The sequence below is a fragment of the Oenanthe melanoleuca genome, chromosome Z, assembly GCF_029582105.1.
Source record: "Oenanthe melanoleuca isolate GR-GAL-2019-014 chromosome Z, OMel1.0, whole genome shotgun sequence".
NCBI lineage: Eukaryota > Metazoa > Chordata > Aves > Passeriformes > Muscicapidae > Oenanthe > Oenanthe melanoleuca.
This window is the reverse complement of record NC_079362.1, coordinates 69297968-69317941: the sequence shown is the minus strand read 5'-3', so window position 1 is coordinate 69317941 and position 19974 is coordinate 69297968. Positions and strand designations below refer to the sequence as shown.

General features: G+C 38.1%; 1 protein-coding gene across 2 annotated transcripts in view; it reads right to left on the bottom strand.

The window, feature by feature from the left end:
* Positions 1 to 19974, bottom strand: part of KIAA1328 (KIAA1328 ortholog) — a 170957-nt gene that overhangs the window by 13013 nt on the left and 137970 nt on the right. For both annotated transcript variants that reach the window (XM_056514001.1, XM_056514002.1), the window contains one exon: positions 16391 to 16499. In XM_056514001.1, coding sequence (XP_056369976.1) covers positions 16391 to 16499 — 109 coding nt within the window. The remainder of the gene's footprint in view (positions 1 to 16390; positions 16500 to 19974) is intronic.

The window sequence follows — 19974 nt, the reverse complement described above, 5'->3', positions numbered from 1 at the left end:
GATATTACATAACAACTTTGCACTTCAGAGAACACTTAGCTTTTATTCCTTTTAAGCACTCTGTCATCACAGCACATCTTCAGCAAGATCTTCACCCTTTATTGTTCTGGGCCAAAACTAAGCTGTCATCATCTTTTCTGCCTTACTTCATCCCCCTACATCTCCTGCCTTAACAGCCTTTCTTTTCAATTTTTTACTATTACAAGTTCATCCCCCAACATCCTTCCCCCCAGAGCAAACTCTAATTCAATGAATCATCCTCAAAATTGTGCCTTTTCTTTTATAATGTACTAAAGTATCTGACAAAGGGTTGCATATGTAAGTCACGGTACAATCCTGCACCTCCTCTCTGCCAGTCTCAGTGCCGCTCCTTAATTTTGATTTCCTTTCCACTTTTCATCTCTTCCTCCTAGCACACTCAGCAAAGTTGGGACTACCTCACCCTGCAACTTTGTGGGTATTAAATAACTACAAAACAATTTTAAGGAGCATGGCTTAGGGGAAAAAGACCCCCACCACATACAGCTTGCAAAGCCAGTCACCATTTACATGGATCAGCAACCATTTGTCTTTTTCACAACTCAGTCCAAATTCCCAGCTTGCCAGATAATAAATCAACTTTTTGCTTCAGTTGTACAGTCATTGGAAGATCCGCATAGTTTTAGGTCAAGCATTTATACCCTTTTTATGATTCCAAAGTTTCTTACCTTGTCATTTAGCTACTGAACTGTGAGCTTTCATTGACTTTCTAACCATTGTGGCAAGAACTGCAAGTAGCTGTGCAAGATTTAAAACCTCACTGAGCAGAGGAGCAAAATCAGACTGCAGTAATTTTAAGTATATATTGGGGTGGAATCATGACCCTATGGAAGACAATGGAAGTTCTGTCACCATTTCACTGGGGTTAGCTTTCTTCCCTGCCATTTCTTGTGCTGGGGTGACTAAATATTGCAAGCTTTCTATTTTACAACCTGGAAATAAGATGGGTCACAATGCTTAGAAATAGTTTATTCTACCATTCTATTTTCCTTTTTATTTTCCCCTATCCTGGTAAAATATTTTACGTAAAGTCAATTCTGTACCTAAACAGCAATTCTTCTTGTGGTTCTGCATGATCCTTCCTCTCCTGCTTGTCAGCTTAATTTCTTCTGCTGTGGCGTGGAGTGTGTAATAGCAAATCTAGCACTCAAATTCTTCTGTTTCTTAATTATCTCTGCCCTGTCAGCTATATCAGTGAAAACAAGTTGGCATTAGACAATTCAGATACAAGTAAACATCAAGTTGTGATAATATAGAGTCCTGCATTACTGTCATTATGGAAAAAGCTGTTTCAGGGAGGCTTAAAAAATTAAATAAACCCAGCACTTCTAAATGGCAAAAACCTAAGGATATCTAAATTATTCTTCAATATCTTAATCATCCAGGAGAATCATGATCTTATATAATGGCCATTTTAAATGAAAGGTTTGCTGCTCTGCACAGTTACCACTTCCTTTCTAATTGTGAATTAAAGTATAATTTAGGGTGGCTGTATGCCAGCTTGACTAGAAAAATTTAGACAGTAACTCTGGTTGAAAGAAGGGGGGAGAAAGCAGTTAGATTTCTTTAAGTAATAGAAAATCACTCACCAAGTTGTACTTTAAAACAAAACACTAGAGCTTTAACTTGACAAACTGACTTGAATTAAACCACCGAAAAAAGTGCTTGCACTGTAAATCTTACAGGGCAGAAGTGATGGTAGGTTATCATTCTGTTTATTAGCATGCACTTTGGAGAGTTCAGGGCAAGTATGGATACGCATTCATTCCATTTTATGCTGCACATTACTGAAAACACATTCCTCATAAATAATTCATAAATGCATTGTCTGAAATTTCAGATTCCAAAAATACAACACCGTTTTCAACTTTATGGTTGCTTGGTCTTCAAAACAGAAACAGACAATTGGATGGATGGACTTCACAAACCTGATAAGAACCCATCAGTCAGAATTATACTCCAGAGGTAAATGCAAACATCTCCCAGCCTCTGATCCCTGGAAGCAAGGCCATGATGATAGACCCTCTGCTTGTGCTAGCAGTCCCTTGGCAGGGAACAAGCAGAAAAAGAGGAAAGGCAAAAGTAACTGCATAGTGAGGTGTGGTGGAGACCTAGAAAATTGGAATTGGGTAGAAATGCAGAGGAATTTAAATTTAAGGTATATTAACAGTCAAAATACAAAGACTGAATATAGCTTGTCTTGCAAAAAGCCCATTGTTCAGACCAGAACTGCACTAGAAACTTTAGCTCTACTTGTTCTCAGCTTTTAACTGGCATAAACTTTTTTTATGACATAGTAACTGGCATCATCTTTATGCCAGCTATGCTAGCACAAGCGAGGTGAATAGGTTCCTGCACTTCATCTAAAGTTTAATTCCTGCAGGGAGCAGAGTGACCACATCAGAAGAAACTGAAGTTTCTTAGAGTGCTTAGGGTTTATATACACTGTGACTTCTGTATCTTGCCGACATTATATATGTAGCTTATACTCAGTTGTTTTTTTATCTTCATACCATGCTCAGAAGCCTGACATCAGATAGCAACTGCTTTTCAGCCAGATTTGCATTCACTTGCTCTGTTCTACTCACCTTCCAGTGACAGGCACTCACAATTTTGGGTACCTTATCCAGAGAAACCTTTGGTGCCCAGCTCCTAACAGAGCAACAGCCCATGATCTCCCTATGCACCAGCTCTTTATATGAACTCATTCCCTCCAATCTGCCTGAAAATAAACATTGCAACTGAGCTCAGATACTTGGCATCCCAACACACCGACTGCTTCGGAGCAGACCATATGTGAAAAAACAATGTTCTCATAAAAATTGCATTCCGGTACCCTACTGCTGTAAAACTCCCCATTCGGTGCTCCAGCATGGAAAGACTGGGACTATCTGTCACTCCGTTCATTTCCAGGTGTGCTGAACTCTCTGGGGTAATATTTAAATCAGCTGAGATTTCATACATCAAAGATGAGGATACATAATTCAAGAGGAGCCACTGAGATAAAACAGTATATAAAATACAGCGTGTTGGTGGTGCCTGGTTTAGCATGTCAAAGAGGAGCCACTGCTGGCGAGGAGCCGCGCGCCGCCGGCACCGGAGCAGGTCGTGTGGCAGAGCAGGCACAGCCTCTGCAAGCTTCACAGGGACACAGACACCGAACAGGGCTGGCACTGTGCAAGTACCAGGTTGCAAGGCACCCTACAGAAAAAACCAGCGGTGAGGCATGGAGCACGAGGCATTCAGGCCCGGTGTCCCTTGGCTATAGTCATCACACGCTAACAACCTCTTTCAAAAACTTTACACAGGTGGTAGGTGTCCCACTGAGATAAATTACCTACTTTCAGCTGCTGAACAGATGGGCAGGGAAGTGAAATTTTAGTTTGTTCATTCCCAGCAGTAACTAGCAAAGATGATCTCGGCTGCTACCGGATTACTTTTCGATAACCACACACCTGCGAACAGTCCATGATTCTGTTAGAAACTACATAAGGTCATTAATACACTACAAAATAAGGCAGGGCACTTAACAGCTCATGAAACTGATGCTAAGTCTCATTCTCATTCCCATATTCTTCAGAATATACTCTAGGCTGAGAGAGGCCAGAATGCGTACAGAGAGGGACCTCAACAGGCAGGAGAAATGGGCTCACAGGCATCTCACAACCCGCAACAACAGGAAATGCCTGCTCCAGTACCTGGGGAGGAATAACCCCAGGCACCAGAACATGGCAGGTTTGACTGGCTGGAAGGCAGCTTTGCAGAGAAGGACCTGGATGCTTGTCCCAATACACAGAAAAAACCCTGAATAGAAGCCAACAAAGGCCAGAACTGCTGGAAGGTCAAGGGAGTTGATCCTCCTCCTCAACTCAGCACCAGTAGGATACAGCAGGAGTGCTGTGCCCTGTGCTGGACTCTCCAGGGTTAAGAGACATGGACCCAATGAAGATGATTAAGGCTTTGATGTGTCTGACACAAAAGTAAAATGTGAGAAAGCTGGGACTGTTCAACCTGGAGCAATTGCAGATCAGTGATCTCATCAATGGGTATAAATACTTGAAATGGCAAGGAAAGAAGCTGGAGCCAGGCTCTTCTCTGGAGTGCCCAGTGAAAGGACAAGAGGTAATGGGCACAAATTGAAATACAGGAAATTCCATTGAAATGGAAGTAAAAAGGTTTTCTCACTATGTAGGTGGTTGAACATTGGCACAGACTGCTCATCAACACAGACCAAAAGGACAAAGACTGATTACCAAGGACCGGATGCTAACCTAGCACCCATGCAGTGCAGGCACGATACAAACAGAGAAGTTTAAAATACCAATCAGTGCCTGCAAACATAGAATCTCCAGAAACAAATCCAAACATTAACCAAGGACTTCTGCCCAGAAAAGTTTGCAACCCATAAAACTAGGATTATGGGAAACCTTATGGTATATTTGAACAAGGGTTTTCCCTCCTTGTCCCACCTATTTCACCAAGTCACTTGCAACTATTCACATGCAAATTTATCGCAGTGTACCCTAAACCCCGTACATAATTTTTTCTTTTTTTAATAAGATGGTCATAGCTACACTGGAAAAAACTTAACAAAAAGTAGTTTTAGTATCTTTCCTTTCAGCTTGCAAATACTTTCCTGGCAGAAGTCCTGAGCTAACTTTACAGCAAGATCTCTCAAAGGAAACAGAACTTAAAAAAAAAAAACCAAACTCAAAAAAAATACACTACAAAATGAATGTGACCCAGGGACTTAGCCTTCTATGCAACAACACGATCAGAGTGCACAGAGACAGTGAAGTCCGCAGGGCGTGAAATTAAAATTTTCACACAGATACAATGAAGTAATGATACAATGTTACAACCTTGGCACAAAAATCTTCTGGTTTGAGTAAAGTCAATGTCATGTGATGTTACGGTTTGTGCACTGGTTGAAAGGGTCTGCTGCTAAAAAGTTCATAACAAAACAGAAGAGGCAAAAGCAAGAAAATTGTACAGCTAATTACAATAGACCTGTACATTCTAGTGATCCAGACATCCCCTAAGACGCGCAGCACAGCTGAATCTGACTGCTGGTGCAGGCTGAGTTAAGAAAACACACTTATCTTTCACCTCTAGAAATCTAGATGCTGAGAGGCCATTAGGAGATAAGAAAAAGATTGGCAAGGAAGGAAGAGGGAGAGAACAATTCTCTTATGAGGTCAGTTTGTTGCCTACAAACGAGGTAGATATACAGGTTCAAAATCCCAAGCATATGGATAAGAACAGGGATGCACAGAGCAATTAACAGAGTCAAGCAGAAGCTGGGATGAGCAGCAGCTGGAGCACTGTTAAAGTCCTTCTAGGAATTGCTTCACCTGTTACAGTAAAAAGAAAAGAAGAACACTGGCTCCTCAGCAAGGACAAGGTCATCTGAATAAGACAGGAGCTTGAAAAATTCTGGGCAGAACCAGGCACAGGGGCACAGAGACTTTGGAGACTGTGCCTAATCCGGGTGGTCACCTGCAAGGCAAGCAACCCTCGTACTGCAGATACAGCAACACAGTCCCACAGGGAATCCCCAGATACTCTGCAGGGAGCAGGAAGCATTTTATTTCTAAGAGAATGGAAAAGTCTCTCATAAATTATTAAGTTGCTTGTACATTAGGATGTTTCACAGAGACCCAACAGACTGACAGACATGCATGTATTCTATAAAATATATTTACAAGCTTCAACTCTGTGGGGGAAGAAGAGGAATTCAGTAATACTGCTCATTTCAAACTACAATTTTGTGATCACAGGCACAGAAGTTAATGCATGCAATAACTACTGGCAATATGTTTCCAGTAACCCTTCTGGAAATGTAACAGAGAAAGTCAGTCTAACAGTGCAAATGTCATTCCATAGAAGACAAGTTTCTCATCCTACTGATCCAAGACAATACCCACAGAGAAACACACAGCCAAATGTGACTTAATAAAAACTTCAAGTCTTCAGCTTATTAATTTTTTTTTAATTTTTCTTATTTCATTCCAGTGATTTCATTAGGTTAGACTTCTTCATCTTTATTATAAAATAATCAGAACTGAAATGTTTCAATAAACCCAATTTCTGTTTTAAGTAGTAAAAGATGATTCAATGCAGATGAAGCAAAAACGAAAGTTAAAAGTACAATGGCATTAGAGGCTTTGAGAATGTACTTTAAAAGCTGCTAAATACATAAATTATACATTAGTACTCTAGTACATCTTTGATTGTCTTTTACATAAAAAAGAACTGTATCAACAATTATTTTTTTCATAGAACAATAGAATAGTTTGGGTCACAAGGGACTTTCAAAGGTTATCCAGTCCAATCCCCTGTAATAAGCAGGGACATCTTCAACTAGGTAATTTTCACTATGTTCTCCAGTAGTATGGAACAAAGCAAAATACTTGAAAACTTACAGGTGGAAAGAAACAAAGATGAAAAACACCTAAGTCTCTACCATTAAAACAGAGAGAGCTAACTCAGTACAGGGCAGAAACAAAGATAAAATATTATTCTCACCAAAAGGTTTAGATTTCCATCATAAACAAAACAGATCAAAATTAACATACCTGGTCTCAAACTACTGGGGAGCTAGAAACATGTTGCAATGGAGAAATTTAAATGTTAAATATGATCAGCATCTACAATTAGATAAATGGTGAAAAGCCCCAGCAAGATACTGTTTTTCTTCATGATCATCAAAATGTTGAAGAGATAGCTTCAGTACTCAGTCACAACCCATCACAAAGCCAAACAAACAAAAGCATGTGTTTTTGAAAAGGAAATGTGGCCTAGAAAGAGAAAGTAGTCACACTTGCAGTAGAAACTGGTGAACTCAGCTTGAATAAAGATCTGTAAACAGAGACTACAACATCACTCTCTGTTTCCTTCAATTCTGTATTCAGAAAGCTAAAGGCACATTACTTGACTCAGGGGTCCTCAAATTAAAGCAAACAAAATAAAAACATATTCAGTTCAGTAATTCAAAGTTCAATATTCTTTACACTGAAACACCACCATTACTTTCCCTAAACAAATCTGGAAGATATCTTGGCTCTTTCATTACCCTACCCAGGAAAAATCAGAGCCCAAATCTTCTGTTACAATGTTCTATTGAACTCTTGAGAGATATGTAAATGGTAAGATTGAGGCACAAGCCCAGTTATTGGGTTTTTCCCATTCAGAAATGTCTTAACAAGGATGATAAGAGACAATAGTTATTTTAAAATATTTAGCTATTTAAAAGTCATTATTATAATCCATATATTAAGAATGACTTTTAAAAGCTGTATAAATTAGAGGAAATTACAATAACAATCTTGAAATCTGTGGAGTTTAGAAACACAATTATGATAAAAGGTCAGGATACAAGCTCACTGCTGATTTCTGTCTCCATTTACAACATCTGAATGCACCATCTCACAACTCTGATGCCCACCAGTTTTACCAGTAGACAAGACAATAAAGAAATGTTCTCTTCTCATTTTCTGCAGGTCACTTTTAATTTTATAAAATTTAAATAGTATCATAAACCTATCCACCTCTTTTCCAAGATGAAGAGACCCAGTTGTTCTATTCATTCCATAAAATCTCTGTCACATCTGGGAGCAATCCACTGCACTGCCCAGATATGACAACCAGCACACAGTAACCACTATTGAGCAAAAATTTGCTACTGCAGTCTTTCACTTCAGAAATGGAAACAATATAAAAATGAGAAAGCTTGTTAAAAATAATAGTCATACTAGGGCTCCAAAAATAGAGATACAACCTATGGAGAAAGACTTCAGAAGGATGAAAAGAAACCTTGCCAGTTTAAGTGAAACAGTAAACTGTCATCCAGTCAGCTCTAGATAAAGAAAACAGAACAAACTGTTAGCTCAAGGAAAGGAAAAAAATACCCCAAATTGACCACCAAAAAACCCCACAAAAATCAAACCCCATGAAGAATTCCAGCCAAAGACTAAGGGTTATTCTGCTGAAGGCATTAGGTCCAACAACAAATCCCAGTATTAAATTTATAAAACATAAGAAGTTTAAGTTAAAGCTAGAAGGAAGTAAAGTTACCAAAGGAACAGGATGATAAAGTCACAGCAGAAAAACTCAATGAGATGAATATACATTCACCATGTGGGAACTTATGAAGTTTCTGAAGCTATAGAGGACACAGTGGAAGACCTGCTTGAAGCTGAAATGTCCTGCAAATAAATTACAGAACAAATCGACACGAATGAACAATAATGAATTGCTGGGATCCACTGGTACTCACCCAAACTGGTGAAACAACTCAGGTATGAAACAGCAGAACTACTAACTGTAGCATGTAACTAACTGCTTAAAACTGCTTCAGTTCTGGGAAAATGCAGGATTTTTTTTTTTAAGTTATCTGAAAAGTTGCAAAAATCTACAAATGAAGAGGTCTAATGTTAGAACAAGCAGATTGATAGAAATTATAATTTATAATAAGGAATTAATAAACTCGACATATTGGCAGAGACTAAATATAAAGTCTTCATTCACTGGGGACCTCTGCAAGATTCATAAGATTATTATGCATCTAAACAAGGAAAATATATTTTACATAATCCATCTGGAGTTCCAAAAGTCCTCCAGCAAATCTATTACCAAGGACTTAAAAGCTGACAAACTAAGAGAAAAATCCATTAATGGAGAGATAACTGGCTAAAACTCAGGAAATTAAGAGAAAACATTAAAAATGGTCTGCTACAAAGTGGCCAGAGAGGTCACCAGTGGAGCTCACAGAAATAAAGGAGGGCCTGAACTCTTTAATGTATTCACAAGTGGCCTAGATAAAGGACAAATAAGGAAGAGACATTTGAAGATGATACTACACTGTTCATGGTAACTCAAAGAAAAGCTGAAAGTCTTCATTAAGGCAGATAACTAGAATATCACAAAGGCTTAAAAATGGGGCAAATCAGACACTATAAAGCAAGCACTGGTTAGAGTCCTTAAGTGACAGAGAGGCAGGAATTTATTTTTGAAGAAGGAAACTCACAGCAGAAAACAACGGATGAAATACCTGAGAAGACAGAGCCATGTCTGCCTGCTGAGACTACCCCCTGCTGCACAGCACATCTGACAGGCAGGGATGGGACAGGCCCTGCTCAGACCAAAAATCACTGCAGTACCAGAGTCACCAGTGTTTGAGTTACAGGGTGTCACCAGGTCATAACAGTTCAAAACAGGACTCTCTAAACCAGCCAAACCATCACCACGATTTTTATTGAAAATGTCATCACATCACAAGCTCATGTACTGCTGAAATAGCTGCTGCATGGTCACAATCAGGGTATGAACACCCCGTCCCAGGGTGGAGGGCTTTACATCTTTGATGCCTAAGCCTTCAATTCACAGTGCAAGCGTTAAAAGTATATTAATAATCAGGGCACTGACCATGCAGCACATAGGTTAATCTTGCCTCCAATTCATAATGAAAATATGAATGACAAACAAGTTATTTTAAGTTCCACATATTCAGCTACAAGAGGAATAAGGTGTCAGTGTGTGTTACTCCAGGCTTATTTTACACCTCATGGGATAACAGATATCACCAAAAGGATATTTAGCTGGTTCTAAAATAAAATAGTGAGGGTAAGTAGCTGAGTTGTCTCAAGATAAGCAGATAAATTCCACCCTAACTATACCATCACAGTTAAACATCATTACTGCATGGACCAGCCAAGCACGAAGATGTGCTGTGGCAAGATCCTACCCTAAGGAGTTTACAGCCTGAAAGGCCCAGGAGAGTAAAGGAGAGAAGAAAAAGGGAATTTATTAAGCAGAAGCAATATGGTGGAAGGATGGCAGAGACATCTTTTGGGATAAAGGCTTCTTAAAGTAAGATGCAGTTATCCTGCATGTATTATTCATCAATTCCTCCCATCACAAAAATAAAAAGGCCGTCCAAAAAACCAAAGGAAATACTTGGGAAAATGAGAAATTACTACAGTACTAGGAACAGAATAGTTGCTTAGAAAACAATGAAGACAAGAATCAAGACCAATCTTACCTTGTCAACCTCTGTAGAAATTGCCATCACAGTAATTCTAAAAAAGTATTTTAAACTACAAGGCAGAACACTCAAGGTATCAGTACAGAAAAAAGAGACAGTAATTTTTAATTTTTTTTTTTTTTTTTTTAATAAAGGAGAGGGGAACCTGAAAATATTTTGAGGCTGTTTTCATTGCTGTGATTACAAATGCAAACAGAAATCACATCCAAAGAACCAACATTCTCTTATGATTTGACGTGGTATTTGAGAACCTGCAAGTGCACATGGGGAAAAATTGCAAAAAATACTAATTAAAATAACAATGAAAACGATGCAAAGAGTTAAGTCAGTTTCATAACATGATTTGTACTCTATTTTCCTTTGCTTATTATTACTTTCAAACTACAATCAAGTTATTGTCATACCACTGAATGATGGAAACCTTGCCAACTACTTCAAAACTGACACGTTTTCTGTTGCACTGAGCATTCCCAGAAGACACTTCCCCTCATTTTAATACAAAATCCTGTCAGAACCATGGAGCTGAAAAAAAAAAGTGTAAGGGATATGTAGCTGGAAAAGACCTCCCCCAACTAGTCGAGTTTGGAATAAAAGACGATCAAAAAAGACTCAAAGATCCAGTGCTAGATTAATGCAAATATCTGCTTGTTTGCAAGTGTACTTTTTGATTAAACTGGCATACATCAAGTACAATTAGAAGAGTTATTTATAACTAAGAAATACATAATTCTGCATTTTAATGAGGGTGACAATTACAGCCAACAGTTGGTAATTAACATTAATCCTTTTGCACTGCAAATCAGAATTTCCCAATATGATTTTCATTGTCAGCAATGGACATACCAAAACTGTTACTGCAAAGTAGTTATTAGGTAGGCTGCTTTGACACAAATAGGTGTTCCTGTTACACACAGTAAAGAAAGAAGCCAATGATGTGTTAAATTTGATAACCTCAGATGTAAATACAGAATGTCACTTCAAAATTTACTTGATGTGTACAACACAAAATATAATCAAGGCTTATCATTTTCATGGCCGAACCCAATTCCAAGTTTCCCAAGAGCCAGGCTTCACAGGTGAAATCTGATTTCAACACAAGCTTGAAATCTCCCATTGTTAAATTTGGTTTAGATCCCAGCCCTGGGTTCACATCTGCATTTCCCCCCTGAGACTTCAAAGCTTTCAGTAGTTGTAACTGAACAGAGCAGATAAGGAGGAGAGTTTGCCCAGTCGGTATCAGTTTCCACAGCAGAACTTTGGAGCAACTACTAAAGACAAGAATAATCACTACTGAAGGATTTGCAACTGTAGCAAAATCTTACTGCAAATTCTTTCCTTAAGCAGGTTACCAATAAAATTTTGGCTCACAAACCTACTGAATTTTAAATCGCAATCTTCCCAAATTTTAACATATTTATATTCCTTGCATAAAAAAATTATCTGAAAGTAAGTTCCATGTCTATAACAAATGTTGAAGTTATTAAACACTTCCCTTTCTGATACCTGTAATCTTCAAAGAGGTGATTTAGATTTGCTATGTGTGTCTTTCCAAAAGAGAAGGTATTTCTGTTTCAGCCTCTCAGCTGTTGTCTTTTCAGAGAGAAGCAATAGAAAACTCTTTTCATACTGGTCTTTAATAGGAAAAGAGACCCAAATCTTATCTGAGGCACAAGATCACAATGCAGCCAGTAAATGAAGCCTCTAGAAGAGTGCTGAGGTGTTCACCACCTGGGTCAGGCAACTGGAGGGGGATCAGTGTCAGATACAAGTAAATGAGAAAGTAAAAAAGGAGAACTGCGAGCAGTAAGCCAAGAAACCTACAATGCACTTCTTACAAAGAGCTGTAAAATTCACATTTATTTTGTAAGTATGAGATAGATGGGTTATTTCTACATATAGAGGTGCCCAACGAAAATCAAGATAAGTGATATTAATGTCCTATGGTCAGTATTATTGAACCTCGAAAGCAATAAAGTATGAGTCGATAAATATTACATTTGCAACATAGTTAACATTCTTCTACTGTCTCTGGCACTTATTACACATTGTAACCGCAAGTCTACAATACATTATTCATATTTGGGGTGTCACTGAGTGATGGATTGCTGTAAGAGAGGCTGTCCTTTAAATAAATCAACAAATAAAAATGCAAATGTTAACATTTTCAGCCACAACTTTTTCCATCTTGAATGGGGAATGAAAATTTCACATTATATCGACAGCCAGCAGAGAGAACAATTAACAACCTACACTGCGAATAAGAGAGATTAATTTGCCAATGTCTGGTTTTATCACTTGCATATGGAACTACATTGGACTTTTTGCACTGCTGGCTTTCTCGGGGAGTAGCAAAACTTCCATCTCCTACCACATTCGGAAACTAACTCACCACCCTAGTCCAAACACACTTTTAATCTCTTTAAATGTTCCTAAGCTAAATTAGGAATGAAAGTTTTCAGCTTCTTTTGAATCTTGAGGAGTGTCTGATCCTAAGGGCAAAAAAAAAAAATTCCATTTCTTTGGCAGTGCTTGCTTAGCCTCTAAAGTATAAGGAACTTCAGAAATCATCTTAAGTTGATATCCATTTTTAAGCATCCAAAATGCAAAGATGTGAAAATCAACTACCACATAAGTAAGACAAAAGCTTGAATCTCATCACTGCAATGTTTCCTAACACTCAGCACAACAGATCTACTTTAGACTATTCCAGTGTGCATTATTAAGTATACAATTTTGCACATTATATTTTACATCAGATATTAATTTTCTTAAAAGTCCCTAAGTACACATTCACCCGAGATGTGCTGGGCAATTGGGTAAATAGTTTTGTTTTTAAAATGTCCCTAAACACAAATTTACACAATACAATCTGTTTATAAGAACTCCAACAGGCCACTGTAGTCTAACAGATAATAATACAGCTCAAATACAGCATTCATATTGAAAGAACTTCTCAATCATTCCTTTTATTGGCTACAAGAAACTTCAAGACAATACAGCAAGTATGAAAGCTTTGATCTGAAACTGTGACCAAAAACTACACTATCACATAGTCCCTTAATTTATATAACTGTTCTTGAATTCACTTTGTCCAAAGTGAAAAACACTACAGGAGAATTATCTGTTTCCATGGTGAGCAGAACAAACTTTGCCTTTATCCTTTTGAGTGCTTAATTTCCGCAGTGTCATAGGACTTCCTGTGCCAAACTCAACGCTACGTGGGGAGAGCCTGACAATTGCAACAGGGTTGGAATCAAATTAAATGGTATTTCAGAATGTACAATTTATAACTTCCTTTTTTTTTTTAATTCCCCCAGAAATAGCTGAATACTTTAATTTAGAGCAGTTCCACTTCTGTATGCAATACAACATTTGTTTTGCTGAAATCAGTACTGGGGTATATCTAAGGTAAGGTAGAAACTTCATTATTAAATGAAAGTATCAATATGCTAGTACTTCCCCTGTCCAGCTCCCCTCCATTTCAGCAGAAACACAGACCCTTCTTCTAGGCAAAAATAATGTAAAAATGAAAAAACATACCTGGTCACCATTTAACACAATAAGAGTAACCATGCTTTAGGAACAAACCTACTCGTCCAAATTTACCCAGACCCAATCTTGGCCTCTGAAATTTTTTCCCAAATATATTGGCTTTGAACTAGATCAATAAGCACATGGAGTAGAAGAGGTTTCCAGACCTGCTGTGAACATAATTTCAAGGGCCTCATGCAGGTGTAGACACTTGGCTTAAGAACACTGGTTAACCAAACTTTCAGTGTTTGGCTATACTATGGAAGGCAGTGACAGGCATGCACAGAAGCCTGACAGGCAAACAAATTCTCTATTAGCCCAGCTCCAGATGCCAGATAAGGAAATAAGGTGGTTTTTTTTTCATTCAGAGATATCACTGGAATCACCTTGTGCACACTCATTTTGCAAGTCTGGTCCTTCTACAGGTCTAGCACTAAGGCTCTCAAGGTTTACATCTACCTTCTAGGGACTCTTATATCTTGTTCACGACATGATTCATTCTGAGACAGAGAAGAAAGTAGGACTGCAGCAATTCTTTCTCAAGCAGGAGGTAGCTGTAACACACTGAAGTCTCCAGCTGAGCCCTGCCAAGGCAGGCTATCATGCCAACACATCTTCTACCTGCCATGCCTGCTTACCCAGCCAGCCCTTCCCAGAAGCTGTGCTAGCACCCTGGTGCCTCTCGCTGCCAGGGAGCTTCTGTCGCTTTCCAACACCTTCTCTCTGGCAGGCTTTGCATTGCTGCTGCTGCTGCTGGGTGCCAGGGTTTGTGCTAGTTAAAGCTGGCACAAACATGAGTTGAATCTAGTCCTATAAATTTAAATAGTCAAAAGTAATTAGGTTTACATGTACTGCTGAATAAATAAATTTGCTCTTAGGCTAGGGCTTTGTGTTGCACGTTTCAGATCTGTGCCAACTGTTGTGGTTAAGCTGTTAACCCCCCCAAATCACAGATCATAATGAACATGCTGACAAACCCTAACTTTAGTGGCACAAAAGCAGCAATAATTCTCAATATTGATTAATTTAGTTAGTTAAACCTGCAGTCTAAGCTTATAACCATTCAGTGATAAATTGAGACTGACCTGCTGCCCAAGCAGGTTTTTTGATGAAGGATAGAATCAGCTTTAGGTCTCCCCAGAAATACTTGTCCATTTACCATTTTCAATTAGAGAAGGCCAGGAGTAAGGGAAAGCACAACGTGGCTGCTTAAACTAGTCAAAAATACCTACAGCACCAACGGAGAAAAAGAAAGAGAGGAATCATGGAAGAAACTGCCCAGAAATACAGGATTTTTCATCAACTGGTAAAATAATACTTTAAAGATGACAGCTAATCAGACTCCTTTTACTGATCACTTTACCTGATATGATTTCTAACAGCATATTTCAACAAATATTTTACTCCCCTCTGTGGAAAAGAATAGACCATCAATCCTCTTGAATAAAATCTCTTTCTCTGAGCAGTCTCCATATGATCTGCATAATTATATCTACTCCTCAGTGTTTGAATGGAATCTCAATCTAGCATTATTAGACAGTATCAAGCAGTATCTTTACACACACTTTATCTGCTATGCCTGCCTTGCAAAAGTAACCATTGCTTCTAAGAGAAATGCTTAGGCAATCTTGTAGTTTCTGTTAGTTTAAACACACAGCTACTTGTGGGAAACAGCCCAATCTAACTCAGTTCTTAAATCCTCCAAGAATTATCATTCCTTCCATCAAAAGAAAAAAAAGTGTTTCCATAACAAGTAAGTACAAATTTGTCAATATTGATAGTGGGCTTTCACCTATTATATATCACAAGTTCTCTCAGAAGATAGAAATAAACTGCCAGCTGCTGCCAAGAATACAGGGATGATATCAAGCATACATTTTCCAAGTCCACTGGGCCAAGAACAGATTAAATCTGACTCTAGCCCTCTCATCCTCCAAGAAACATTTAACTCTTCTCATGAACAGTTGCATATTCCTGTTGTGCTACTACACTGCTATCTAAAATACTGGTATAAAATACTACAAGTTTTATAAAATACTGCAAGTTCATATTTCAATCTGCTTGTATTTTGTTGCTTAACTACAGGTTTTATTATGAGAACATATAGGATATGATAAAGAAAAGCAGGGATTGTATGCCATTCTTCTAGGCATTTACCACTAGAAATATAATCCTGCCTGAAGAAGGCAAGTTGTTTTCTGACTTGTAAGCGTAACAACAATGCTGCTTTCAGTTTTTTCATTGGAACAGAAGTGATAATGCTGCTTTTCCAGTGCATTTAGTGCAGACATATAGTATAATCAGGAATTGCTGACTTAATGTGATTTTGTTGCCTGTCATTAAACATAAAATAACTCTCGTACAAAGCATTTTAAAAGAAATGCCATTTGATAAAAATGGGGGTGGGGGAGGAGGCAGGCAAATGACAAGAGATTAAAATCTTCAAGCAAATGTAAAACCTAACGGGGTTAACACTGTCCATTAACATTATTTACAAAGGTATTTAATGTGTCAGGAATTGGAACATAAAACACTTTCTGTTCAAAATCTAAATAAAATTAAAATGTTAGAACTTGGCATATTCTTGCTTTTTTTATTCTAACATGCAACTTAAAGCTTACCATAAATGTCAAAAGGACATGGCAGTTTATAGTTTATATTATTCAGCTTGTGCTAATATGAAACATTATAGAAATTCAGTCACTTTCCTGCATTTAGGAGAATTTGATGGTTGTGTTTGCAGAATCTTAAACCAGAGATTACCCAGCAGCTTACCGTGAAGGGTCATGCTGAATTGGTGATATGGCTGTGGATGCAAGGGCTTTGCTGCTTCCCATCAACCCAGGAGATATAGCTGCATCCTTCCTAGGGCTTGAAGTTGTCCCTGTAGAACAAAATGAAGACAAACCAGGCATCAGAAGCTAGAGATTTTGGAATAGATGTTCCTCAATTCTGCCTTATTACAAAACATTGGGACGAAAAATTGAAACAGTTTTCAAGTGAGAAATGTACATAGAGAAATGACAGAGAGCTCATCAGCTGGCAGTACTGTGCACAGCATCCTTTTCAGGACCATGCAGGATCAAATCTGTAGAATAAGACACACTCTGCAGCCTCCATCTTACTGCCCAGAGTTTGACAGACTTGCACGATTATTATTCCTTAAGTGGTGCAGAGAATTCAGCTTGTTTCACAGATGCAGTTCTCATGACGTGCTTTAAGATGTTAGTTCTCCAAGTGTAAATATCCCTACAACAGTATTTTCATTTAAATAAAATAAAATTGAGAGTACCTTTCTTCTTCCCACCTCTAAATAACTATTGAATTACAAAATAATCTAGGTTTAAAGGTAAAGTTTGGAGGTCATGCAGTTCAATCCTCCATTCAAACAGCATCAACAGGTTTCAGACACTTGTCACATTAGGTGCTGAATGTCTCCACTGATAGAATCTCTCTGGAAAATTCCTCTGGTTCCACTGTTTGACCAATTCATAGTCAAAAATGCTTCCTGTATAACGAATCAGAATTTTCTCAGTTGTGACTTTTCCCTCTTGTCACTTGCGTGGCTGATGATGATTTCCAAGAAGTCTCATTCCCTCTTCTCTACACCCTCTCCTAAGGAAGCTGAAGCAAGATCCATGCTGAGCCATCTTTTCTTAAGACTGAATGCACCCAGCTTTCTCAGCCTCTTGCTTCAGTCTCATGGCTGTCCTGGCTGCCTCTGCCAGACTTCCTGCAGTTTGTCAGTGTTGTCCATGCACTGTGGAGTCCCAAACAGGACACAGCATTTATGGACACAGCTAGCTCACTGAGCTAATTGAGGGGGAACTGTCATTTCAGCACTCTGATGACCACAGTTGTATGATTATGGCCCAGTGAGAGGTCCAGTTACTCCATGACATAGGCACATCACTGCTGTTCACCTGGACACCCCCTTCCTCTTGGGCAAAACTGCCTTCAGGATTGTCCTGCTATATGAGATCAGTTCAACCCAGCTGAAGGACCCTGGCATTTCCCTTTGCTGAACCTAAAAAGGGTACTGCCAAATAATTTTCCCAACCTGTTAAAATCCCTTGAATACTCTGCTCTGTCCTCCAGCACACTGACTGCGTCCCCAAGCCTGCAAACCTGCTGCCCAGGCTGTTGATGTTAAGCAGCTAACCACTATGAACTGGCTGCCAGCTGGACTGAAGACAACCCTTGAAGGCTGGTGGTCCAGCCAACTTTTCACTTGCTCACCTGAGAACTGAGCTTCACTGATCAGATTTAGTAAGACAAATAGCATACAGGTAAATAAGAGGTAGAGGGCAATAGGAAAATTAAGAGCTATCTATCTACCACACAAAGACCTGTGGGTTTGGGCTTTTTTTAATCTAGCCTAATTAGTTGTGTGCAACCAACATCACTTAACAAGACTTAGTACAGGGAAAACTAAACATATCAGTAAAACCTGAAGTCAAACCAGTGTTTGACTTATGTAACTCTGTGATGACTGAATATTTCTCAGCTCTGTGAACAGAAGCATTATCTATGAGCCATGCTGAAATGTGAAGCAACACGAAGTTGTAATTCCAACTTCAGTGTAAAATGTATAGATGTCCAAGGAATTATTTAAAGCAATGCATTGATCTGAGATTTGTACAAAAATATATACAATTCAGTAAACCCACACATTTTAGATGCATTTTAGGGAGACTAACAAAATAATATGTTATCACTGTGCTATAATGAACTGTGTTTCAGCACCGTGCAGTGAAAAAATCTTGCTTAAGAAAGAGTTAATTATCAGTGAAGGAAGTCTTGGAAATATCATGGGGATATATGCTAATTGTGTGTCCCTGGTAACTTGATAGTGTGCCAGTCCATGATGAGAAGAGTGGGCATATAAAGACTGGAAGCCTCTTGCTTAGAGTTTTGACTTACAATCAAATAAGAGATATTTAAAAATCATTTCACATGACAGTGGAATGAGGCAGCTGGATTTTAAGAAACTAATACCAAAGTAATAAAAACCTTGTTAACATGGGAGAAAATATTCAATTGCTAATATGAGACAAGGCTGGCACACTGTCAACATGCTGCATCCACAGAAAATGAGATGTATCTCTGCAAAAAAAGACAATCTATGGACTCAGAAGTGGCCAACACAGCCTCAAGGGGACTGTTCAAAGTTTGAAAATATTACTAGAGCTAGAGACAGAAAACAAGAAAAGGAATTCATCAGGTATTTACTGAGGCTGTAAGGCTGCACAGACATAAAGCAGAGGGATCAAGAAATCCCAACTAAATGTATATTAAAAAAAAAAACTCCACACAAAAAACCAAACAAAACCAAAACAACAACAAAAAACTGCTTTAAAAATACATCTTTTTATGCATTTTTAGGCATGCAAGTCTTTTGAAGGAAAAGAAGCACTCAGGAACAAGCAAATACATAAAGACAATTAAATCAATAACATTCCCAAAAATGTCCAAGCTACTACTAATTTTAAAATATATTATGAGAAAAAAATAAAGGAAGAGAAAATTGGCAAGTAGAGGATAATGAAGACCCTGTTGATGTATAATACCTGTCTATATAAAGCTGATGAAAAGAAACTACCAGGGGAAAAAAAAAGATACAAAGTCTTTAGTCTGAAGGATATATATTTCAGGGCTAAAGGGAATTAGTTAATGAATTTATGAAGTGACTGGTAATTATTTATGAAAAGTCATAGAGAACTGGGGTGATACAAATGACAGTAAATTAATTAGATTGCAGGTGTTAGAAGACAGTATGAGACTAGAGACATTGCAGATGATCTAGAGAAGAAAGAAATGTGAAAAAAGAATAGACACATTTACCCCTGGAAAAAAGAAAAAGCTTTTCCATAGTGTGGTAATTTAGATCCTGACACCAATGGAAAGATCCTGGAGCAGGAAAGAATCTCAAAAAAAACACAAAACAAAACAAAACGAAAAAAAAAAAACCAACAAAAATAAAACCATTAGATGTAAGCTTGCAAGGCTACACCAAAGAAATTTTAAATGTCTCCTAAATGGTAATGTTAATTCTACTATTTTCAATTTGGCTAAATTGGTACAAGAATGATTTAAAGTAGATCAAAGAATCATTTGAGAAAACTCAAATAGCCATATATTTCTGCTTGAAAAACAGACAACGAAAACGTTATGAAAGTAGGGAAATACAGCAGTCTGTATTTTAGAAGTGTAAACATTAAGAATGAAAAAAAGATTGTTGAGGCTGGTTCAAGCAGCAATGGAATGAAAGTAAGCAATAGGAAATCTAGGTTGATAATCATAAAAGAGATCTTTATGACTTGAATAATGGTAATATTCATAAGACTTAACATTTATAT